The sequence below is a fragment of the Strix aluco genome, chromosome 19 (assembly GCF_031877795.1).
Source record: "Strix aluco isolate bStrAlu1 chromosome 19, bStrAlu1.hap1, whole genome shotgun sequence".
Taxonomy (NCBI): domain Eukaryota; kingdom Metazoa; phylum Chordata; class Aves; order Strigiformes; family Strigidae; genus Strix; species Strix aluco.
Window position 1 is genome coordinate 13764286 of NC_133949.1, and position 26397 is coordinate 13790682.

The 26397-nt window shown below is 38.3% G+C and overlaps 1 protein-coding gene across 18 annotated transcripts in view; it reads right to left on the reverse strand.

Annotated features, from left to right (window-relative positions):
- Positions 1-26397, reverse strand: part of BCAS3 (BCAS3 microtubule associated cell migration factor) — a 372112-nt gene that overhangs the window by 199563 nt on the left and 146152 nt on the right. For all 18 annotated transcript variants that reach the window (XM_074845789.1, XM_074845793.1, XM_074845795.1 and 15 more), the window contains 4 exons: positions 20799-20923; positions 20031-20196; positions 18768-18868; positions 2957-3057 (listed from right to left, as the gene is read on the reverse strand). In XM_074845789.1, the coding sequence (XP_074701890.1) occupies positions 2957-3057; positions 18768-18868; positions 20031-20196; positions 20799-20923 (493 nt within the window). The remainder of the gene's footprint in view (positions 1-2956; positions 3058-18767; positions 18869-20030; positions 20197-20798; positions 20924-26397) is intronic.

The window sequence follows — 26397 nt, forward strand, 5'->3', positions numbered from 1 at the left end:
TCACATGTATATAGTGCGAACTGTATTTCAAATCAAAGCTCATAATTACTGTTGGCATATCTGAGGATGCGGCTGGCAGAGACCATCTTGCTGGAAAGCAACAAGATTCATAAGAGAGAGCAACGTGAAGTGCGCGGTGAGACACTCAGCAGCCCAGCTCACGCTCGTTACTATGCACATGTAATACAAACATGTATGTGCAACACATTTTATGCAATAGGTGTATCTGAGATGTATCTGTATGTATATGTGCAGATATACACATAGATGCAGAAGCTTCTCAGTTCCACGCCTACTTCCAAAAGGCACAGAGAATACAGGTGGTGTGTCTAATAATTTTAAATATTCAGATTTTCCTCTAGGTATTGGCTCCCAGTGAGAGCCTAGGTATAAACTTTTGAAAAATAAGTTATTTCAGTAAATGAAGCACCCAAAATATTTTAAAAATGCCTTTTTACACTGAAAACTATAAACCTGATGAGTATCAATTCTGGCAAACTCTTCAATAAGCCAACTACAGGAATGCAAACAACCATGAATATTTAAGATGGTGACATTGCTGGAAATGTATACGATCAAGGAAATTGGGCCTTGTAAATAAAGAGTAAACAAAGCATAAGTCTTCTGTAATACAATTTTAAAAATCAAAAAGAGCCTTTGAGGGTCAGAAAAAGGAAACATGAAATGAAAATATTAAGCTCTGGTGAACTCATCCTCTTAAGATGACAAAAATAAGACTATTAAATTTCTATCAATTTCTGCTGTAATGATCATCAGCTTCACAGCAAAAATGTAATTTAGTGAGGAAATTCATGAAAATGTATCTTTGTATATATATGACACAGATATATAGTAGTAGCAGTTCTTAACTCTTTAAGAAGCAATTTTAAGCACTGGATAATGTTGTTCTAAGTCCTCTGCTAACGTAAGACAACAAATGCACAGCCTATTTAGCACTATTTCCATCTCTGCATTTATCTTAGCGTAACTCAGATTGACTGTAGATGTTTCTGAGACAAGTAGCTTTTATGTAGCAGTGTAAATTAGGCCACAGATAAAGTAATCTGTATATTTTAAGCTTGAAACCATCAGTGTCACAGAGCCGAGAGGTAAACAGATGCCTTTGCAATTTTACTGAGGCTACGGCCAGATGTTCCTATTCACTCTCCTGTTGTGTGCAGGACAAACATATTGTATCTACTTCACACTGACAGCACACATTACCCACTGTTCTAATTGAAAAGTTGAAGTGAAGGGCAGTGTTTTTTCACTGCATGCTGTTACTCTTGATAACAACATTTTAATTTTGAAAAACATACTTGCACTTTAGGCTTAATCTAAAGTGGCTTGCTTGGAGAATGCTAGCATCTTCATGCTCAAAAGCACTACCATCTCTCTTTTCACTTAGCAAAAATTAAACATTTTGGAAGCATTCTCTGAATTATCTGTCTTCTGTGACATCACTTGGGTTTGGTTTTTTTTCTTCTTATAAATATATTTACTCTTCTAGAGGGATAGATGTGATGAAGTTCAAGCACTCTTACGCTCCTTTGACATCTTGGAATGTCAAGAATTAGTAATAAACAAATTAGTAGTTTGTTTACCACTTGGAATGTCAAGAATTGGTAATAAACAAACCCCCATAACATAGGTTTACCTTACTCTCTTCTTCCTGAGGTTGCCCACTATACCAGAAAGTCACCAGAACAGTAAAATAAGCTAAACTATCCAAATAGCACTGGAGAGGACAGGTAGAAAACTACAGGTGAAATCTCAGCCCCAGTGAGCTCAGTGATCAAATTCCTGTTGACTACACTGGTCGAGTAGTGTCACCCTATTTATGCTCTGACAAATTAGAGAGAGCATAAGCAAATACGATACATCATTGTGCAGCCACAAAACTTAGGCCATGTAAGTGGAAACTTAGGCCAGGTAAGTGGATTCACATGAATAGATTCCCCCAATGAATGCCACTCCCAGACCTGTACACGTGGAAATCTAACTTCTCATTTTAGGAAACCGCTGTGTATTTATTCACCAGTGGAAGGAGCAAATCCCATCCATGAGTATTTCATATTTATGCCATACCACCCCAGCAACACGTCTAATGCATCACTGTCATAACAACATTGTTCTGAAAGCAAAGGAAACCCACCTAATTTGTCAGGATGAATTCCATGTATCAGGTACACTGTAATTGCTTTGGTAAATCCAGAGCATTTGTAATTTTTATTTATTTAACCTTTTATTTCTAACAGGAACTAATTCTCAGTGCATTATTCATGAACTACATTTTAAACTGAAGTTATGTTTTGAGCCAAATAGTCAAGTACGTACTGAGTTCTTAAAGAGAAGCTTCACTAACTGAAACAAAGCAAAAATGGATAAAACTAAAAAGATTTAACCTCATAAAAAACATTCCACCAAGCAGGATCATTTTAAAGCACTATAGTATTTGTATCTAGCCGTAACTCAAAGGAATTACCAGTAGGAAATGCAGTAGCTCACAACCAGAAAAAGAAGGAAGTAAACCAGTTATCTACCATTTTTATGCTAAAATGCAGTAAGTATAGCACAGGTCACAACTGAAAAGGTATTGTCGTTTTGCCAAGCCAACTTCCTGTATCCATGTCTGCAAAGGACCATGTCAGGAGAAAAAGGTAGAGAGGTAACTTTCTGCTGCCATCTTAAACTTCCTACTTCATCCTGAACTTCCCAAGGATGTGACTTGTGCCAGTAATGATGGGGGCTTTACATGGTTTTTAATACAGCTTGTATAGTTTGTGTAAAAAGTAAAGACCACCCAATTCATACCACGCTGAGTCAGGCGTGAAGTCACTTTTACACACAGCAATACCCATGGCCTACTGGAAGCTTACTTTCCATTTTGAGGGAAGTTATGGGTTTTATTTCCAGGGGGTACTATCACTGTTTGGTGTGAACTGCAGAAGCATACCTGTGACAGCCACTCTTCGTCCTCCTGCCCGCTGTGGTCAGATGCTAAGCTGTCGTATGACTCGTGTCGAGTGATCGGTCCAGGGCTCCCTGGTGGAACCACTGAAAAAAACCAGAAAACTGAAAAATCAGACCTACTGTTAAATGCTTTTAAAAAAAGCTTTTTCAGTAAATTATTGGTACAGCAACGTATGTATTTTCCTAAATCTGTGACAATATGTTGGAGCTCAGAAAGAGCTCAAATATTGACACCAAAAGTGATGAAAAGATTTCTGTTCTTTGACTTGAATGTATACATACAGCCATGATGATAACCCAATTGGCTCTTCTTCTTTTAACCTTAAGTGCTTAATGAACATACAGAACAGCCCAATACAGACAACAACCAGCTGTCTTGAGGAATTTAACACTGAGAAATGCCACTGTCAATGATGTAAGCCTTTTCTACAAACTTTTCAGAATTTCAGCTGTGCTAAAGCACAGAGACAAAAGCTATCTGAGGCACGGGTACATGCACTGACTTTGAACACAGAGTAGTTCCAAGACTTCATGAACTGAATTATCACTTTCATTTTGACATTTATGTAGTTAATTTAAAGCTAGCTTCACAAACAACTTGATTTTAGGATGTGACTTTTTTGTAATTTAATTTGAAGTGCTTCATTATCATCTTAGTGTCACCTTTTCATCACAGTAGTGACAATACATTAATTAAGAATCCATTACAAAGCAGAGTTTGATGTTTAATTTGCTACAGAGATTAAATACTGAGAGTATTTCACTGGACTGTAAGATACCAGAAATTCTGTATTCAAGTGTTTCATTGCATTATAGTAATACTGTACAATAATTTTGGACAGGTAAGAAAACCACTTTTTCCAGCTGCAGGTGACACTGCTAACTAGATATATTAGTTCAAGCTGAGGGACAAATTCATCAGCAGCTATTGAACACAACAGTCCAAGACACAACCTCTCAGCAGCCCATAACCTCCAAACTCCCGGACGTTGGAGCATCTGCTTCCAGTCACTACCACAGATCTGAGGATGGGCACATTTTTGGTTTGACTCAACATCAGATCTGTCCACAGTGCTCATCAGCAAACCTCTTCTTGACAGCACCATGAAAATCTTATGCTCCTGTAACTGCTCAAATACCTAAGTCTCTACTGTTTTCAGAAGACTGGTACGAAAACTTAACCTCAATTCACAGAACAAAACTAAGTTAATTTTGTTCCTTTATTTACTACTCTCATCTGTCTTCACAGGGACTGACTACAACAGAAGAATGTTAGCTCTTCAGCTCTGTGGGCTTCATGATATCCAAAACCACTTTCAAAACAATTACCATATATACATACAACTTTGGGGAAAATCATAATTTAGCGCTCAAATGCTACCACAAAAAAGAGAGAGAATTGTAGACTCGTTGTTGTAGAGAACAGTATTTCATGATGGCTGGTCCTTGAGTCCTTTGGATATGTTAGCAAAGCTTACTGTCTAGCTACTTTACTTTCTATGGCGGTAGCGTTGCGTTGCTCTAATTAAAACTTCACACTTGAGAGGGCTGAAAGAGTTTAGAAAATGCAAAATGCAAGCAAGCACTGCAGACAATAAGCCAGGAGATATTTTTCATTTTCTTGTACCTGCTCACTGTCAAGGGCCTGTTGGAGGCTTGGATTCAATATCAAGAAACCTCTTTGAGGGAAGAGCACACACCACAAAAGCAAATTAAAAGAAGCAAATGCAACAATGATATTTTTACTTTGGTAAAACAAGAGAGTTTTATGCTATAGCATTAAGATACCTGACAATCCTAAAATTAGAACCAATATTTTTATATTCACATAATCTAAAAATGACTCAAAGTTTTAAAAATTGATTTTTAAAAACTCTATTATTACAGGGTTGACCTTTATGTGTCAGGTTTCCATCCACTACAAATTTTTACAGCCATGCTGTAAACCCCTAATAATAGGAGTTTATAATGGCAAAGCAGACACAATTGTAACCATAAATACAGAACGGCGCCTCTATAATATAAACAGCACAGGGTTTTCATAAATCCATACACTATATGAAATAAAGGGATTTTCATCCTGTTTGTGTAAGCGGGTATCTGAGCCCAACCTGAGCTACGGAGCCGTTTCTAACACCTCTGTATCGCAGTGTCCTTATCCCGAAACCTGCAGTACACCAAATGCAGTTCAGGGCCTAACTTATTAAAGAATTATTCAAAGTGCTATATACATGAGGGCATATTCTCACAAAGTGTCAAGTTTTTCCCGTGAGACACTATGCATCTGCCAGATTCATTGAGATCAATACAATTGGTGCCGGCACGTATGTGTCCGTACACACCTTGGCAACCACAGACGTGATTCCAGCCGTGTGTGCTGATCAGTTTTCAAGACGATATAGAAACTACATTCATCTGTTTCATTACAAGCGTGACAGATCTAATTCAATGACTTATGGATGTGTCTGTCTAGCCCCTATCAAACTCGTATTAAGAAAATACACGTACCTTCCTGGATTACAAACAGCTGACGATTCACAGTAAATATCTGAATATGAAACCATAATGCCCACGCTTCTTCCTTACTGGGAAAGTTTATGTTTGAAGCCAACGAAACAAAACCATTATTTTGACACGTTTTGCTGTTGCCCTAATCTTCCCCATATCTCCTGACTCCTCTACAATAAATTCTACTGACTGCAGTAATGCCTGTTTCTGAGGGCACAGCTGATCAACTGCAGGCTTTCCTGTTATTGAACTCTGCTAACAAACTGTTCATGACTCTAGCAGATGTTTTTGCTTTCAAACCAACGGGAACTTTATGGACTGTTCTGAATTTTTTGTGTTCTTTCTATCCCAGGGGCAACTACTAGAGCTGTCAAGATTAGGGAAGCTGCTATTCAGGTGACTAGCTGCAAAAGCACTAGCCCAGGGAGCAGCGTCCACCCTGCTTTGTCACCAAACTTCTCCCTTATGCAACACTCTTACATTTTACCGGAGATTCAAGATGGCTTTACAGTGAGAAAGAAATTCAAATTTAAGAATCGTTTTGGTCCCACCCTGTATGCCTTTTCCTGAGGAACCACAGCTTTGCATACGTCTTGCAACAACCCGCGTTTCAGCGCAGCTTTGGCGCGCAGCATTAACTCTTTCTACCAAAAAGTGACGACATGCTGAATTCCACGAGAAAGCTCTGCCTTCGAGTTCACCAGGAGGGCAACAGTGATAAAGCCTTAGCTGAGGTCAAACCTCAGTAATTTATTTTGCTATTTAATAAAATAGCATTTATGTACCACACCTATCACAAAAGCAGGCATTTAAAGCGAGTCTGGTTTTGATAGCAGGACCCAGAATGACGGTCCCAGCCTTACCACAGGCAAAGCAAGCTCGACTCCCACTGCCCTTAGTGGGAGCACGCAGCGTTCGGTGAGATACGACCTTCTGAGACCAGTGATCCTGGCTGGAGATTTGCCATCGCTGTACTGCTTATTATGGATATACATATGGCCTTTTTTTTCAAGTTAAAAAATGGCCTTGAAGTCATAGAAACAAGCATGTTCTAAAAATGCAAAACCGATTCTTTCTTCATTTCTGGGTCACACACCTCTTGCATTGGTATCAAGTTCCAGATGAGATTAATTTAAGCCTGGAGGGACATTTCCAGGAATTTGAGCTTGAAAGTAATCTTTCCTCTTCCAGCTTAATTCTTTGAAAATCTGAATTCACACTGGAAATTATGCCAACCTCTTATTCATTAGTGAAGCTATTCTTGTGCTATAACACAGAGTTTTTTTCAGTTTCCAAAGAATTTCACTATAATGCAGGGTAGCAAACAATAAAATTCAAATTCTTCAAAAGCTTTGCAGCAAGTAGTGTTTTTTCTTGCACTCCTGTAATTTCTCTTTCATTGGGAAAAAGTCACAAATGGCACACACATAGACAAGGAGCAAGCAAGCCCTTGTCGCACAGAGATACTTTACTGGCAATTGCAGATGTTCTGTACCTTCCTAAAATAATAAATTTAATGCTTTGTGCCTGAGCTATGCCTATTTTTAACTTCTTGCTATTCTTACACCAACATCTGGAAGAAACATATATCAAATATCAGAACGTAACTGAGTTTGTTTAATCTAGAAATACACAAACATGCAGAAATTCGTACAACTACCTGTAGAGCGAAAAAAGTATAAAGAAAATGAATGTTTATTAAAAATCTAAAGTGAGAATTAGAACATCCAACTTTTGTTTATGCAGTGTAACAGGACGTGAGTTTCTGAAGTCCACTTACAAATGCTAAAGACTCCATAAGCAAGCATTCAAGGTCACTTTTTAAAAACCGTAGTGTTACCTACAGCAAAAATCAGAGCTTTGCCATGAATATTTGGCAAAGGGCAAAAACCATCTTCGAGCTGCTCAAAAATAATAGTAGCACCTTTAATCTCTGTCCTCCTTCAAGGGAAAAGTGATCTGCATCAACTCTAAATCTGGAATACTGTCCCTCCATCCTGACTAGCTCTACTGAACCACCCCACATTTAACCAAGGAAAAACAGAAGCTCGTTGAAATTTGTTGTTCTTCATCTTCTTTCATGACTTGAACACTGTCACCTCATTTCTACCCTCAAAATCAAGGGTGCAGGTGCTTACCATAATCTAAGGTAAATTTTTAAAGTTTACAGGCTCCCTTCCCTGCAGTTACAGGATTAATCTTACTACTATACTGAAGAAAGACTATTAAAGGAAAGGGTCTGAAAAAAACCACATCACACATTTAGTCATTTGTGTGATAATTGTTAGTGCCAGGAAAACTGCACAGAAGTGACTGCAGAGACAAAAGTTTCAACACAAGCCAAAACAAAGGCTGAAATTCAGCTGAGCTGATATTCCTCTGGAACCCCTGGACCTGACTCACACAGTTCAATGATTAAGCATGAAAAAAACACCATTGTTTTGAAACTTTGCCATGATATTTAGTGACAAATAAAGAAAACAAACTATTTATATTAACCTCAAATAATCTGCATAGGCATTCCGGACACGTGGGCAAGACCTAGACAAATACACACGCTTGACGAATATTGGAATTAACAAACAGTGGCTTTGTTCGTAGATGGGCTAATTATACAATAAATACCTAGACCTAAGACAAATCTTTATTCATTCAAAGATTATAAATTGTCATCTTTCAGCAGCATAGAAGTGTTGGAACAAAGAAACACTACAGCTCAATTGTAGTGTGCGCACTTATGGTTTTAATTTGTGAACAATAAATCATTAGTTTTACTTAGTTCTGTGTACTTCTTGAACCAAAAGGTTTTAATTTTCTCATTTATATAAATAAGCTTTACACAATTCAATTTAATTGAGAGTTATATATGAAATTCCCAATGTGCTCTTCTCTAAGGGATGTGTGTTTGTCCAAATTAAGAGCAAAGGCACTTGCAGACTATAAAGACTGTTTGTTCTCCGCTGCCTGCCGTACACATGCCTGCAGACACCCTGAAAGCTTTCCTTTATTTCAGTTGAATACACAAAATTTGTAATTTGAAATAAGATTCTAAAATCTAGTAGAAACAGAAACAATTGTACTCTTAAATAATTACTTAACTCTAGAGTCTGCCCTGTGCCCACGTGCAGTCTCTAGTGATGTCCATGGCAAACAGGTATGCAGAATAAAAATTACATATCCCTTGGTTTCATAGAAATCACACACCAACATCTGATTTTGATGCTTTTTCTGTGGTTTCTAAGTTATATCTAAAATGATCATAGGTGGTTTAGAGATGTGAGGTAATCACATGCTTGTCAACAAGCTTCAGGAGTACTTCTCTTAAAAGTAAGCTCCACGAGTTGAATGATTTACTTCATGCTACTCCTGGAACTACTGGCGCATTAGTTACATCGTGTTACCCCTGACAAGTAGAATGTGACAGTTCTGGTTTAGGTCTACATGCAGCCACTTCAAATCCAACAGGTTCACTTTTTTTCCATCTTATAGATGTGATCTCGCTTCCCTCCGAGGTTGGCTTTGGTATCCCACAGTCAGATTTGCCACATCGATCAAGTCCAGCAACCGCTCAGCGAGTTTTACTGCACGCGTGTCCCTAAACCTTCTCCTGCAGCACACAGCTCTGGGCCTGCTGCCTCCACCTCTGCTCAAGTTTGACGATGAAGTAAAGACCAGATTTTCATTTTAGACAGAATGCTTACAGCCATGTTTAAAATAAACTGTTTGTAGTTTGGTGATATGCTCTATGTATTTTTACTTGTGGCTATATGTTACTGAACAAAGTTCTGGTTTTAATGCATTATTCAGCTTGTAAACTTCTGCAGGAGCATGCCATGCAAATTAAAATATCCTCTTTTACCCAAAACTTCTCCCCACTCATTTTTTTCCTGTTAGGGCTTTCTGAGAGTCTTGTATGCATATACATCATAAAATTAAGCTAAAAACTCCCTGTAAACCAGGAGTTTATCCAGCCTAACAGTTATTTCACACTGCCAATTGACTTACAGATTTATTCATTCATTATTTGTATATTGCCCACAGTTTATTAGGTGCTTTATAGACCATCCACTCTCTGTGTCAGCACTTTGGTACTGAAGGAATAGGTAGGTCTGTAATCAGAATATGAATTCTCCTTAGATTTTCCCAGCTTTGGTGACTTCTTTACTTGCTCCTTTACACTGGTCTCACAGTCAACAGCCCGGCTTTTTTTTTTTTTTCCCTGAAAGGTGCTGATTAGGTGGTCAGGCTTCATCATTACTCCTGGTTGGACTGCAAGACTGGTATATGTTCACCATGCTTAACTCCAGCTTCCATTTCCAAAGTTCCCATAGGGAAGCAGTCAAGTACAATGAACATTTAAAGCTGGGCAGAGCTAGAACCTGATACTACCCACAGTACGGAGCATCTCAAGGCTCTTCAACACTTTAAATGCTCAGACTATCAGTTCTGTACCAAAGGATAACATATATATTCTTTCCTGAGTTAGAGAATAATTTCAACTGCACGAACCTATGGTGAAATCCATCTGATGGCCATCTTTAAAGAATTATGGAAGAGGTAACTATTTCTATAATTCACTGACTTCAAAAGTATGTTTGACATTATTGTCGGGAAAATTATGTTAACCATGGATTACTGTTACAATCAAAGTATGTAGTGAGAAGTCAAGAGGCTTAGTAGTAAATTTTCAAAGCGGTGCGTGGGGATTTACCCGTTTGACTCCCATTAACGTCAATAGGAGTCGCGCGGCTAAATCCCTGTACACTGCTTTGAAAACTGACCCCTTCGTGTTGATGGACCCCTCTCTAAGAAGTTCCAGATGACCATGTAAGAATAGTAAAGAACTATTTCAGCATGTGCCCTTGTTCATTATTGTTGTTTGTACACATCTGAAAGCATTTTAATTCCTATACGCAGTGCTGTTTCCAGCATTTAGTTTATAAAATATGGATTAAGATGGGCAAGTACTCAGTAATCTGATGAAGCCATGCACATGCCCAGGTGTATGTATGCATCAAAAAATTAACATACATTGCCAGCATCCAAAGCACCTTACAGAGTTAATTTTTATCCACCTCGTCTATATTATTTCACAAACAGCAATTATGGCTGAAAAACGTATCACGATTTACTCCACTGCTCCTATGCAATGATGCAGCTCTCATGAAATGACATCTGCCCTGTTCCTCTTTACCCCAATCTGTCCAGTGCTCAGTCAGAAATTAAATTTTGCCTCCCTTTACCACTCAATGCTGCTTCCTGTAGGGAGCAGGAAGCGTGGGTTACAGTTTTAGGGAAACATAATTTTCCCTTAAAAAAATACCATGAACTACAACTTCATTAGAAACATCTTTTCTGGAACAGGAAGGTGATCCAGATTAGCTCGCAATCTGTTACGCCTCCAAGTGTAAGAAGCAAACCTGAAAATTCCATTTCCACTGTGACTACTGCCAGAAAACCCCAAATACATGTAACAATTCTGTAAGGGAAAGGCATGCTCCGATTCAGTTTCAGTGAAAATGTTTTAAATGTAGTAGTAAAATATATTAAAAAATTGTATATATTTATAAATTATATAAATTTAAGATCTGCTACAGTTTTAAACACAGTAAAAAATTCTGAATATGAAATATTTTTTTAATTGCCAAAATTCTTCCACAACCTATTTTACCTGTATCACTTAGAGGTAATGCACTCATATTTTCATGTAATATTTGGAAAGAATACCCGAGTTAAGATAAACACTTAGGAATTAATTTTCTGAAATTGCAAAACTCATTTTTCTGTATGGAAACGTCCTGCTCAAAATTTCAAGGAATTAATAAATTTTTCCCAAAGGATCTGGATTGTTACAGGACATCTGCACAACTCCTTTCAAACTACTGATGCAGAGACCCAGGAAGTTCCTTTAAGATGTATGTTGTGTTCTTTTATTATATGGCAATAACAAAGCAGAATTTCATGAAAACGATACACTAGCTAGAGGCAATTTGAAATAGAAAGAATAATAATGGCAAACTGAGAATCTAGAAAATATTTTTTTAAAATTTCCCAGCTGGATAAGAAAGTTCAACATATATACCCAAGCAACTACATGAAATCTCAGCTGTGTGCTGGCTGTACACAAAATCCCAAAATAACAACACAACGCAGTTTCCCACCTTGAAGCGGATTGTACTAACAACTAACAACGGGTTCGCTGCACTACCCCTGCTGAGAACAAGGGGGAAAAACCTGGCAGAATCATCGGAACGCAGCATGTGATCAGGGCCTCCCTCAATCTACCAAAGGCTGGTTTGACACCCGCTCGGCACAGACGAAGCAGGCTCCCGTCCGCAACCCCGCAGATCGCCCGCAGCTCTGCCGTGCCCATCTCCAGCACTCTGAGTTGTCACAAAAGTTGTGCACTTTCCCGCAGTTTTAAGCCTGTAACACTCAATCGACACAATTTTGTGGAAAGGCCCTTGTCTGTAGTGCACAGGTACCAGTAGTTTAGGCAAGTACATAAAAGTGATGGCAGTTTGAAACGTTAACCCACACACCACTGCTCGTTCCGGCCCCTCTCCAGGCTTCGCAGCGCGGCAGCTCATATAAACTCAAGTGGGCTTCACCCACTTCAGGGTAAGGTCAGAGAGCTTTGTTTAGATAGCCTTCGGTGGGGGATTATGTTAAACTGGCCAACTTTGCTCTGAAGTGCTAGTGGTGCTGCTGCAGAACCAGGAGAGCCCAGCAGAGACACTGTAATGGGCAGCTGAGAGCAGAAACTGCTGATACTGCCCCAAACCTGTGTCTGACCGTGGCTGTGCAGAGATGTCACAGAAACAGAGCAAAAAGGCTTTGAACACCTCGTAACTACACGAGAGCGTAATTGCTGTTACAGAACAGGCTCTGGTTTTGATCAGTTTTATGATTTGAAATGGAGCTCCGTTGTGATAGACATTGAACATACACGTAGCGAGGTACAGCTCTCGCCTCCCGGAACATGCTACACACACACACTATAGTTATGTCTATAGTGGGGTACCTACCATAACATATATCCTTTCGTATTAGTGAGAAAGAATATACTATTAAATACGCACACACAAAAGAGTGCAAGAAGAAAAATAGAGGTAGAAGGCTGAGAAGTGGTGGAAAACTAAATCTAATTATCAGTCCCAGTTCATTAGCCGATTACCAGACCACCATCACGCTCTGCTGCGTGTGGAAAAAAGCTTGCAGACCAGAATGACCAGATTCCTCGCTGCGTCTGCTCGGTGTAACTCGAATGGCAGCAGTTTGGCTATGATTACACACATCGTAGCTTGTTTTTCATAGTATCTGTCTTCACAGCACATATTCACACAGTCACTTAATACACTCTCCGCTCTTACCCTCAGTCCCGCTTCCCACTGTGCAATACGCACTACCTCTACGTATGGAATTTTTATTTCCATCAATGGAATGTATGAAAGGAATATAAAATAGGCCATAAAGAACCGCAACGTTGCTTAGAGACAAAAGTCTTGCTCAGGGTGCATAGCTTTCATTAGAGGGAGCAGGAAGTGCAAACATGATGTCAGAGTTACAGAGATTATCTGCATAAACTGTGTTATCATTTAGCCCAAACAAACAGTGAGGAAAGGCTAACCCCCTCCCTTTGAAGACAATGAATAGTTACTAAATTTGACTTCTAATGAAAGCCCTTTTCAGGAAAACACAAGATATGTACAACAGTGGGTTCAGAAATTAAAATCTGTTGCAACAGCCAAAAGTCAAAGGCAGCTATAAATACAGACCTTAATCTTTTCAAGAATCCCTTAACGAAGTCTATAAAACTGATTATATCTTTAGGCCTAACTCAAGTGCAAATTCTTAGTCAGAAATAAGTAACAGCCCTGCAAGTATTACTTGGAGACCAGTACAGGAACAAAGAACAAGAATACAGGGTACTGGTTCGAAACCTACCGTGGTAGAATATGAATTACATTGCATTTAGAATAAACAATCAATGAGGCAGCAGAAGCCTCAGCTACGTGTCCATTTTTCGGAGAGAGAAACAATTTCCAGAAGCGGTCAGAGTGGGATAAAGAAACACTGCATCATTCCTTTTAACACAACAGAAATGGTCTTTGATTATTTAAAAGCCAATTGCAAAGATCTGTCTTCAAAACCTCCTACTGGAGGTTTAATAGCAAAGAGGTGCAAGTACACTTACCAGCAACACTATAGTAAAGTAGAGACTTTTGTTTTAACAAAATCTATATTTATACGATTACATTTCCTATGGTTGAGGGCAGCTGTAATTAATGGATTTCCCTCCTTCCCCTAATGCAGTCATTCGTCAATTTAAACAGAGAATGTCCAATCAATTTTGATGTATTTAGTAAGCAATTTGTCAAAGAGTACTGCATACCAGTTAATATATTAATTCTTGTCATTGGCCTGCTTCTGACAACTGCAGGTCTTCTCCATAAAATTGGTCCTGATGAGCCAAAACTCTTGCCTGGAATGTGAAGGTGCCCTTTCCAGATCCAGAGGAGAGAAATCATATCTCATTTTATTCATTACCTTTTTGGGGCAGTTTGGGGCCTGATTTCAAGTCTTTCTCATTAATGCGTTAATTGTCCACATTTCAGATCTCTCAACTACAGTCCATTCCTTCAGTGCAATGAAAAAGTGAATTCAAAGAGGAGGGGTAAGGAAGAAAGGATATTGAAAGTATGAAATGAGGATGGAAGACTTTCTGCTGTTGTGCAAAGTTACCTCCTTTCATTGCAATTCCATTCTGTATCATGCGCATGCCTGGTTGAATTCAAACGTGCAAAAAAGGAAGGTACAGAAGTCAGACTAAGGAAACATGAGTCAAGCTGATCAAATATGTAAGACTTTGGGTCATGGTAACAGAGAGAAAAGTATTCAATAGAAAAAAAACTGTGCACAAACAGCAGATTGTCCTGGACATGAAAAGTACATCTTAACAGCATGCTTCAAGAGTTTATACTACCAGAAGCATCTTAATTCCCCAGTCCTAAACAGCAGGAACAAAGTAGTATTTAAAGAATAAGTACTGATGAAAGGTGGCAATTCTCTGAAGAAAGCCAAGTCCTTTACACTGCAAGTTCCTGTGGACACCAGACACCCTCCTCTGTATGCGTGCAGTGGCTCGCACAGCCCCCCCTCCCACCGTCAGGTACCAGATGATGGTACTTACGTTACAGGAAGCATCATCTAGGAAGAATAAAATGGGACTTATATTTCCTTCCTCTGTTGTGATTAGATTTAGGAGTTGCTCAGAACACAGGTAAAAAAAGAGGGAATACTAGACACACAAATAAGGTAAAATATTATGTATTAAATCTGAGAAGGGTAGGAGAGAAACTTCTAGCACCCAACACCCAGCACTGAAGGTCTGAGGACTGTAACACATCCAGGGCTTTGCAGGATGAACTCTTCCAAAACCAAAAGTAAGTCTGAAATCTGCTCTGTCGGGAGGCGACGAGAGTCTCAGGACTGGTTATTTTGACTCTGACCAACTGCAAAAAGCCTGAAAGAGTTAGGAGCAGGATAGCGAGGCTTCCTGCAGGCCAGCAGGTTGTGGAATTCAACATGCAAGTTCACTTTCAAGCCATGAACTTACAGAAAGGTCCAAATCTCCTGCTACCCACTTTCTCACCTCCCTGCACCAGCCACGGCTGCGATAAAGCGCTCAGGTAGATACGAACAGCATACTCTGATCCAGGTTTCTGCAGCAGATGTCACAGATGACCTCAAAGCAATGAAACAGCTGTGCTAATCCACTTACAAATGCCCTTGGGATAAAGGTCTTGGACACTTGTACAAAATATTTCTTCCAACAATGGTTCCTTGTTAGCTTATTAGCTGTGAGTATAACTTTAAGATTCTTTAAAAATATTAAAAGCTGAACTGTGTGTCAGTAACTAAGCACAGTATTTGTAGAATATTCTCTTTTTAGCACAAGAACTCGCTGGCCTTCTTTATACTTTTCAGAGACTAAGGAAGATTTTAGTCCTGTGTTTTGGCATCAAACTGCATATTTATGAAAACCTGCAGAGTACAGCCCTCCAACCAGACCGCCAGACGTTTCATTGTTCTGTCCGTCTGCTGACAGAGGTACTCTGTGCTAAAAAGCACACTGAGTATTTTTCAATGACCCAGGGGGCAAAGGTCACTTATTATAAATGGATAATGAGACCTAATGCAATGTTCTGAGTGTGGACAAAGAAAGGGTCTATCCATACCCCCTTGTGACTTGGTCATTCAGGCTTTTATTTCCCCTGCACACTTAATGGAGCCAAACAATTGGCAGAAATGCTATACAGAAACTGAGAGAAACTGCTGTATTCTACCTCTGATAGACAGATACAAATAGTGACCCTGAAACGGCGCCAGAATTCCTCTTACCACTAACGTGGCAGACAGATGTAACATTCACCCTAACCCCCTATTTAGCCATTTGCTGGCAATTAAACTTACTGACGGAAGTGATAGCACATCAAACCGCAGGCTTCAGCGAACGACAACCCATTACATTACTGCAGGTAAGCAGAGCCAGATCACTTCGTTTTAGCATATATTTAACGGGGGAAAGCTAACAGGTGTCTTGGACTCTTTTGTGTGAATCCTGGTTTGACTCCATTTTTTCAGAAATTTCATTGAGTAGCTTCAGACAGAATAAATTCAGAAGACAAAACTTCAAAGAAGATTGGACCTACACACACTTCTCTGTTAATCCCACTTTTACTATGTTCTCTAGACTCTTTTTTGTCTTTAGAGTTTATTATTCTATTTTTCTTTACGTTCCACACCCATCTTAACGAATTCCTATTAAGTGAATTAAAACCTGAATTAAAACTCTTCACTGTAATTCAAATAATGCAGATTTATTATTTTGTTGGAATACAGCTACCACTCATTCTTCAACTTTTAAAAAGTTTCCCATACAAAAACATTCGAAACACGTAGTATTTGAGTTGTTAATGAAATACACAGAAGTGAACCACATCCACCCCTGATCTCAGGAATCAATGTGATCTGTGTATACCAGCACTGATGCTCACAGAAAGACTTCTGTTCAGACTGTATCTATGCAATACATTGCTTTTAATTTCAACAGAAACTACAAAACAGACAAACTACTTCTACAAAGTATCCAAAATTCTCCAGACAGCATTCTGTGCTCTTAGACCCATACTGCAGTAACTGCACACTACATACAATAATTTATATATTTATACGCTTGATAGCACGCAGGGGAAATAGCTGAAACCAATATGGATGAGAAAGACATCTAAAACTAGAGCAGAGAATTTGGGGAGGGCGAGGGGGGCGGGGGACGAAGTCTGGCCCCAAGAGGCCAGCTGCAAGGACTCGCAAACACAGGTAGTGTCTGTGAATTCAAGCTAATTTTGGAGATTGTTTCAAGACTACTCAGTATTGCTGTTTTCGCTGAAGACGTTACGTTTCGTAGACTGGTTAGAAATTCTGCAAAGCAACAGCCTTGACAGCCCTACAGAACAATAAATGCACACAGCAATGGACTGCAAGCAAGTATCCTTTTATCCTAATGCTTTGTTTTACGCAGATATTTTACCTACTAACAGGCCAAGAGGATATATATTAATGGAAAAGTGCTAGAAAAGGGTCATAACTCCACCTCCTTGGTGGCAGGAAACAGATTATGTTCTTCCTTGCAAACATGTCCACCTAAACATGACTTATTGAAAGACTGAGCCTGTTTGTCTTTTCTACCTCCTTATCATAAAAGTTATTTAATGTCATGATCAGCAACAGGTGCATAAGCAATGGATAAAAATATAGATATCAAAATGAATCATCAGCAACATAAGCAGACTATGTGGCAGCAGTTACCTTAAATTACAATATGAAATTAGACCTATGCTCTATAGTTAATAGTGTCTATTAAAGGCTTTGATATAAATTACAAATATATTTGTTGACCTGATTGTACTCAATGCTTCAAAATATTTATATGAAAATTTAAGTATAGGCTTGTACACTTAATTTTAAACACACTCATTTGAAAAGAGTGATCTATATTTGTATAATAAAATATTATACAACCAAAATACATTCTTGCAACGACCTTTTACCTCAAAGCAGAACTCATACCCATAAATCAAAGTAAAATAAGGCAGGAATCTAGCAAAAAATTGTAGCCAAAAGGCACATCTAACACAGTGTTGTATGCTATTACTTTGTCATATTCTTTTCTAGCTTTTGAGTTTTCTTCCTTTTTCTATGCAGCATGGAAAAAGGAAGCCCCTAACCTTGTAGGCTGCCACAACATTCTGAGCCCTGAGTACATGCAACAGATGGAGAGGTAGCAGCAACAGATCTAACTGGCACCAGTGCCGTTTCTACCAGTCCCATTCAGACACGCTGCCTTTTGGCCCAGATGTCCACTTCCTGCATTTTAAAATGCCTGTGTCACATAACATGCTGGCATTAGCTGCACTGACAACTGTGCAGAGGGTTCGGTTTCCCCACGAGTACCTTTACATATGCCAAGAGTTGCTCCCTTGTGAAACTTTGACTGTTATATCACTTTGATCTTCACTACCCCCTAGATAAAAAAAAAAGAGACTTGCTACTCACCGTTAATATTCTTTGCTTTTTTGAATTGTCAAATTAAAAAATAACATAAATACTCATTTACCTATAAAATCAATATAAAATACATGGGTTTATATATATATAAAACATACCTATACCATGTGCCTACAGCTATATAAGTGTTTCTGAATATGCAAGGCCACGCATATTGGCTCCCCGCGAACCACGTGGCTGGGTAAGACAGAGGACGAGGCAGGTGGGCAGCCGTCCCCGGCAGCGATGCCAAGGCTCCCGAGGGAAGCAGCTGCCTGAGACACTGACTGGAAGTAGCCCAGCAATCAGGAGTTCCAGGGGAGAGGGAAAATGCACATGCACTCGCTTGTCACCAAGTACTGAATTCAAAGAGGAAATGGCTAAAAGCATGAGAAGAAATGAGGTGAAGAAACCGTGAACACTTGGGTGGGGGTCACACTTGCGAGGCCTGCCAAGCACTCCCATTTTGGCTATGTGATGGCCTCACAATTTTGATTCCTATCAAAAAGAAACTATATTCGCTACTCTACCATTACCACTACAGTTGGTTACACGATGCCCTAAGTCTGGGGTAGAACATGTACTGAAAGAAATGAGGGTTGAAAAACCAACTCAGAAAGTCACCCTTGGCTTAAAATGCACACATAAGACAAGACAAAAAGTTGTCAGCTACTCACAGCCAGCAAGAAGATACTGGTAGTACTGCACGGCATCTGCAGCCAGGAGCAGTGGATGGTTTGCGTTAAATGGTGGTTGGAGTTCATTCCACTGAGGAGTTCTGAGGTAAAACACAAAACTATTAATATTTCAGCTAATACAGAGAATGTAAATCAGTGTTTCTGTCATCACATGTAATTAGCTATACAAGCTCACAAAATGTTTGTAATTATTTAAATTAGCTTGTTCAAACACTGCAATACACCACAGGCGGTTGAGCAGCGTGACCAAATCGCGCAGATTGTGAGGCCAAGACAATACTTGTTTGTTGACTGCAGCATGTATTGCGCAAAAAAAATGATGAAGGCGGTTTAGATTAAGTTGGTAAATATGTTTAGGACCATTGTATGTCATGCTGACGTTCTATAAACACACAACAGAAACTGGGGAACTTTTCTGTTCTGTTAACTAGCATTGCTTTGATACTGTAAAGCCATTGAGCATTTACAAACTGTGAAAATAAAGCTGTGTAAAGTTATGGACTATTGATCCAATTAGAATTTTCAATTCCATTACAACCTACTCATTTCAACAATAATGGTCTAGAAGTCTGTGTTGTAATTTTAATTAGGGTGGCCCATTCCTAAATAGCTTGGTAAATCAAGTATTGATCAATCTAGTCCAGCCATAAGCAGCACTAAGGAATGTAGGAGCCAAGAAAAATCGATAGAAAAATATTTTAAAACGTCAAAAGCACTGACAACACTTTCTCATCAATTTTTGTTTACTTTCTTCCACATGTCAGGAATAATTTCTTCAACTATCTTAAGAAATGCTACCTTCAGCTACTTACAGGGTAACTTGCCTAATTCTTTGCAATGCTTCATCATGGAAACCTCACTCATGTCTCATGGCAGAATTCTGTATTTTAACAGTATTAAAATAATTGTTTCTAGCCCGGATATAAAAAGCTAAATTACAATCTGCTCATTTAAAATCACCAACTGATAAGGATCTCTATTGATCCATAAATACGTTCATGTAGCCCCACACCTTTAGAAGGATTTCAATGGTTAGCTCCTGTCCGGACACATAAGCACTAACAGAACTATATGAAAGGGTAGGCCTGAAATTGCTATCAAGAGTCCTCTCTTTCAATGAAAAACTTTAAGAGTATTTAAGATAAAAATACGGGTGAAAATCACAATGAAGTTCATTCACCCCTCCCTCAAAATAAGTCACAACCGTTTTGTGGACAAAAAGAAGAAAAAGGAATGAGCTACCTAACCAAAGTCCAGCTGGCTCTTGGGCACGTCATCATTTCCAGAGGTGTGTCATCGCTAATCTTCGGAGCAGTGCTGAGCGGACGCGGTTCCAAGACGTGCTCCACCAGGCTACCGTAGCAACTGATAATATACAACGACTCCACTACAAACTGTTTTGATTGATCTGTTTGCAAGAAGAAAGAAAATCTTATTGCAATAGCACAGCGGAAACAGAAGACTACTAATTCTTTTAAGTTTCTTGCCTTCACATGCTTGCAGTCAAAAATGGGAATTAGAAGTGAAAGGGCTGGAGAGACAAAGAGCAAATTGTACAAAGCACACAATTTCCCCCTTGTTTCAAAAAAAATACAAATATCTCATATAAGAGAAGGTGGAACAGAGTTTCTCAGCAAGGTGTGTTCAGGTAATCACACATTGCCACAATATATGTTTGTACATCTGCTTTAGCACAGGTGTCTCACCTTTACCTCACGGCTTTTTCAGTGAAACTTCACACAGCACCTTTGCATTAAACTATCCAAGTTTGTTTTCTGTCATTATATCATAATAAAAGATCAGTGATTTATGTCACTGATTAAAATTTCTTGTAAATTGTCCTAATTACCAAAATCACCCCAACCATGTTCCCAAAAATCTCCATTGTCACTGAGGTTAAGGAACAAAATCTACAGATAAGAACCACCTGCTCAGAAGTTATCACAAAATGAGAAAATAAAATAGAGAATTTAAATTTAAATGCAAGTCCTATTTTTGTAATATACCAACCTTTTTCTCTTTTCAGACCAGGATTGTTTGCAAACCATGACCGTGATGACCCAAAGACTGCAGCGACACAAAACTCTCCTCCCACAGACTTACTGGGTGAAATCTGTGGAGCTGGTTTGGATTTGCTTAACAAAAGAACAAAAGCAAATTATGAAAGTTAATTCTCAAAAATTAAGATGTCCCTTGCTTAATAGTCATTCTAAGATATTAATCCAGAAGTGGTGAATATCTGCATTTCCCATAAGGTTTAGCAGGATTTACAGATGCTCAGTGTTTCTCAATAATGGGTCCCAAATTCCCCTTGATCACTGCACTCATTAACTTGAAGAACAGCGCTGGGTCATAATGGAGAATTAGTTGGACTGTTTAAAAGACCCAATATTGAATATTTGCATTCAATATAAACAACTCTGGAAGTGAATACAAACACTTATAACTGTAAGTCCTTTGGGAATGAAAATATAGATTCTGGGTCGGTCATTCTAAGTGGTCGATATTTTCTTGTATTTTCCAAAGAAACTAATAATAATAAAAGAAACTAATAATAATGCTAACTGCTGATCAGTTGTAACTCAGCACAGTCCTGATGCCAGTGAAAGCACGAGGATAAATGTGACATGGGCAAAAGGGTAAGAGGGAACAACATGCGGAGGATACAAGGAAAGGCAAACAATGCATACACTCGCGAGCTACGTGTTAAAACAAATCAGTAATTTTATCATGTAAAAAGAGATTAAGATACACCCTCCTCTGAAACTCCACAATGTGCATGTAGCAGATACAGTGGTTTATAACTGTGTTTCACTGAAACACCATTTAGTGTTCCTCCTTACAGGAATCTGAAGAGACATAACATTCTGCTTTGTATGAGCTCAAAACTCTGTTCAGAGCATTTCCTCAATTCATTAAACCAGGATTTCACCCTTTCCTTAAGATAAAAGCTGTTTTGAAAAGTTCATGCAGGATTTCTTCTTCTCCATGTTCCCTTTTTTCCAGTCTTTTTAATGGGATTATTTAATATTTCTCTCCGTAGCGTATCTGACTGCTCCCCTCTCTTGCTAGCTTTCACTCCTTTCCTTTTTTCTTCTATTAATTTCTTGTTCCACATTATATCAGCCTGTGATTACACCATCACATTAACTTGGTCATTTTTAAGTAATGATCTTCAACTCTGAGAAGTGTATGTGTGCATGTATGTATGTGCAAACAAATTACTGCAAGTATTATGATGGAATTAAGCAGCAGAAAAATATTTTTAAACAGCACAAAGCAATTCCAACACTATGCATAATTATAACGGCATTTAACTCATACTACTCTTTTTTGTTAATGACAGATTACTTGTATACAGGTGAAGTGGTTCAACAGAATGAACCAATAGGGATATTAAAGCAAGAACAGATTATAAATCAACATAATGCAAAAATAACATAAGAAAAGCAAGTTAAACCAAAATTATTCTACTAGCTGGGCTTCTCCAAAACTCCTGCACCTGGCTGCAGAGATAGCACCTGTCCAACGGGCTCGGTCCCTTACAGCTCAGTCCTGATCTCGCTGAAATAAATAGCAAAACTCACACTGCTCTCAAACACTTCATTTCCTTCCAACAACCAGCTGCAGTGAGTGACAGGTGGAAAATAAGCGCATGGTTAAAAACATATAGCCTCCATCATTACTGTCATGCAACCTGAAACATTTAAAATTGCCTTCAACTTGAACTCACCTAAAGCAGCAAATACCTTTTGTGTAGCATACTGGAAATGAGGTCATTTATGAAAATGGGAGAAAAGACTAATTGTTTGCAATCGCACTGTATTTTCAGCCAGGTTTCTGAAGGGATTTACAGAAAGTGTAATTGAGCTTCCCAACACCTCGTGCAGTATTATTCTGCCAGTTTTACAGATGGACTTGCTGAAGCACAGAGGGGCTAAGCCACTTGCCATAAATCACACACGTGGCAAGCCTACGGTCACACCTTTCACTTAGAAGGAGAAAGAAAAAAAAAAAAAAGGACCTTGCAAAACGAATTCCATTGCACTGACCAGAGTCAAGGGAAACATTCAGACAAACTTTCATGGACTTAGATCAGTCCTGAAGCTCTCATACATGTAGGAGAAGCTGGAATGTCCCAAAAGAGCAATTGGAATTTATAGTCAGTAACTCTGATATTGAACCACCACAAAGCACTTAATATCCAACTGTTAAAATTACAGCTACAGATTACTGGGTCAGAAATCTGTGTTCCAAAAAAGTCCTGGCTATAGATATATTATCTTGCTTGCACTGGCACTTCACAATCTATATTAGAATATTTAAATTTATGTTAACATATTAAGTATTTATTAGCTGCTCAGAAAAACTCAGAAGATTTCTTCCATTTTGAAGTAGTCATCTGTCACAGAAACAGTATTTTTAACCAATTCTGTAAGAAACTGTGTATCAGTAACTATTTGTAGCTCTCACCTTCCAATATTCATGCACTAATATTCCTTCAAAAATGAAAATATAGATGTATCCAATAATTAGAGTCTTGTTACCTACTGATCTACACTTCAGTCAATAAATGATTGTTTTTAATATAGAACACGGTTGTTCAGAAGGACAGTGTTACCCATCAGTGAACACAAAGCAAGCTACGAGTACAGCCATGATTCAGCCATATTCACTTCCTCTTAAGAACTCTTGAAAAGAGAATCTTTCTACACTGTGCTAATACTCTTAATATTCTGAATTCTTACTCAACACAATCTGAGGTTATTAAAATGATTTAAAGTGAAAAAAAATTTGGAGCAAATGCTATTCTCAACTACAAACTGGAGTAAACTTCTAGAGACATAACTGACTTCAATTTCTTTGTGCCTTTAAGCAGAAGGGAGCTGGTACTCTAACAATACATTTCTGCAGGGTTCTCCACACTCTCAGTCCCAAGCCCAATGCTCAACCAAATACAGTTATAAACAGCCTTAGAGGAAATGGTCTAAGCTACATTCTATTTACATCATGTCTTTAAGATGTACATCTTTCGAGGCATGCATTTAAGTGTTGGTTTCAGTGCCAAAACATTTTCCCTTCAAGAATGATGTTTTGTAGACAGAAAGAGCAAACCTTGTAAAACACGATTACTCATGTGGTTAAACTTAGTCCTGCTAAAACATAAAGGCAAACAAACAAAAAAAAGACTAGTGCATCATATTGGTTTAGACATATTTCTGAAAAAACTGCCGAGATGTCAACAAGTCTATTCTGAAAACTATTCTAACTAAGGAATCTTTCACTTTACCACCATTTTACTTTATCCCTGGGTTTTCATCAATACATTCCAACTCCAATTTCTTTCCTTCAGTAAACCTCAAAAGCCCAGTTATTTTCAGTAACAGTAATGCCATTAGAAAAATATATTTTCATGTCATTGTGATATTTTAACAACTTGGAAACTATAAATCCTCATTATTATGTAGATGCAAACACCCTCTCAGTTTTATAAATGATAACAAAACAATAATGTTGAAGGTAGGTGGTGAATGACTTGTTTCTGCTATGAACTCCTGCTCTTTACTTGCTCTTAGCCTGTCAGCACTTCATAAATTATCCCAAGAACTGAAATTAAGGCACAATTGGCCTCACTTTTAAAAACAGTTAATTTAAAAAAAATCTTCACAATGTACTAACTTTCAAAAGATTGTACCACATTTCTACTGAAAGGGGTCGTGATGCAGGAAGAAGTGCTTGTTGTTGGGAATCAACACTAAAAACAAGAAAATGAAGCTAATGGGATCAAAATTCACCCTTAAGATGTGAATCTTCCACATTAGAAACAACAGCACTATATTTACGACATAAGGAGGATAAAAAGACAACGCGCTTTTTCCTGTCTGGGTCCACCCAACTGTGTAACTACACCAAGAATTCAATGAGACACAGCAGTACTTTTATCCCAATTGTATCTGTGCAGAAACCTCAAGCAGGAGTACAATAGTAATAAAAAACCCTTCCAATTACGTAGTTTTTGTTCTGCTATAAATTTAATAAGAGCTGTGCCTCATCTGAAGACCATGTTCATGTCATTTCAGTTACCAGCAGTTGACATTCACCTACCCCAGCTGAAGTCAATAACAAAGTCACCTACCAAAAATCAAGTTAATCCCAAACTCCAGCTAAATACCACAGTATTTGGGGAAATTTGTGTTGTTGATAATAATTAACTTCTCTAACATAATTTTGGAGGATTATTTCCATTTTAAATGCGGAAGCACTGAGATGCAGATGTATCTATGTCCAACGAAAAACAGACGTGAGCATTTTCTATTGTAACGGCACAAAAAGTGATGGGAGCAAACTAAAGAAGCAAATTAAGACATTACTTTGATCTTAAAAAGAAACGAAGAGACTCAGCATTAGCATGCAAGTTCTTTCATGTTGACAATGCAGTAAGAAAAGATTAAGAGCTACTGAAACAATGCAGTACTACCACTTGTTGACTTTTGTAACGAATCAAACTCTGCCATAATCTCTGGAAATGTATTGTGTTAGGTCTTTATAAAGATCATGACTAATTTTAACTAGTTTTAATTTTTTATTAATTTTTCTACTTTATGTAAGAAAGAATTAATAAGAATTAATACCATTAAATATTTTGAAAACCATAGGCAACTATGAAAACCAGAGGATACACAGTACAGCGATAGAGTGTTCCTCAAGGAGATTTATGTCTCATAAAATACTGCTGCCTCTTAAATTTGTCTTTTAAGTTCATAGTCAAACAAGTGACATGACTTGAAAAAAAATAAATAAATTGCACATATAATGTACTGCTTTGCAAATTCTAATATTACCAATCAAACAGTAAGAGTGCAAAGGTTGAGAATCACACTGGTTTTATACTCCCAATGAACAGGCTTCAAATACATCAGATTCGTAAAACCAAAAGCACTTATCCACAACTCCACTGCTAAACTCACTGAAATGGAAACATGTATGATTTCTGAAGGTTAAAGTTTTATCTAGACTACAGGAGCAGCACCAAAAGTATCAGGAGAAAAATACTGCGTGAAATTTGACATTACACATAAAATTACTGAAAAAGTGTATCCGTCTCAAAATACATACGTTTTAATTAATTTACCACTGTGCCTTAAACAAGAAAACAAAGACATGTTTCCAGTTGTCGAATCAGGAATAAAGCAAGCAGCAAGCAGAGAAATGGTAGGCTCCTCAATTCGCCAGGCAGTAAGCTGTCAAATCTCCTTTCATTCTGTTTACATAATTTTAGGTCTCATTAAGACCTTAATGGAAACAACATGATTTCTCCCCCCACCCAAAGTGTGTTTTTTATCCTAATTTCTCTGTAGGCTAGTAAAGACCATATTTTTGAGCTAGCACTGGCATTAAATAAACCACAAAAGAGTCTTGTGAAAGACAGGCAACAATTTTTGAGACTATTTCATATATTCCCCTCTTTAATCTAGGCCTTTTAATCTTGCCTCAATCTAAAATAATTTCTGGTTGACAAGCGTCTCTGCTCCTTCTTGCAGGGGGCAACCAACTCATCCATTTGCTAAGACAATCCACTTTCAAAAGTCTTCTTCCAGAGCCTTTTCAG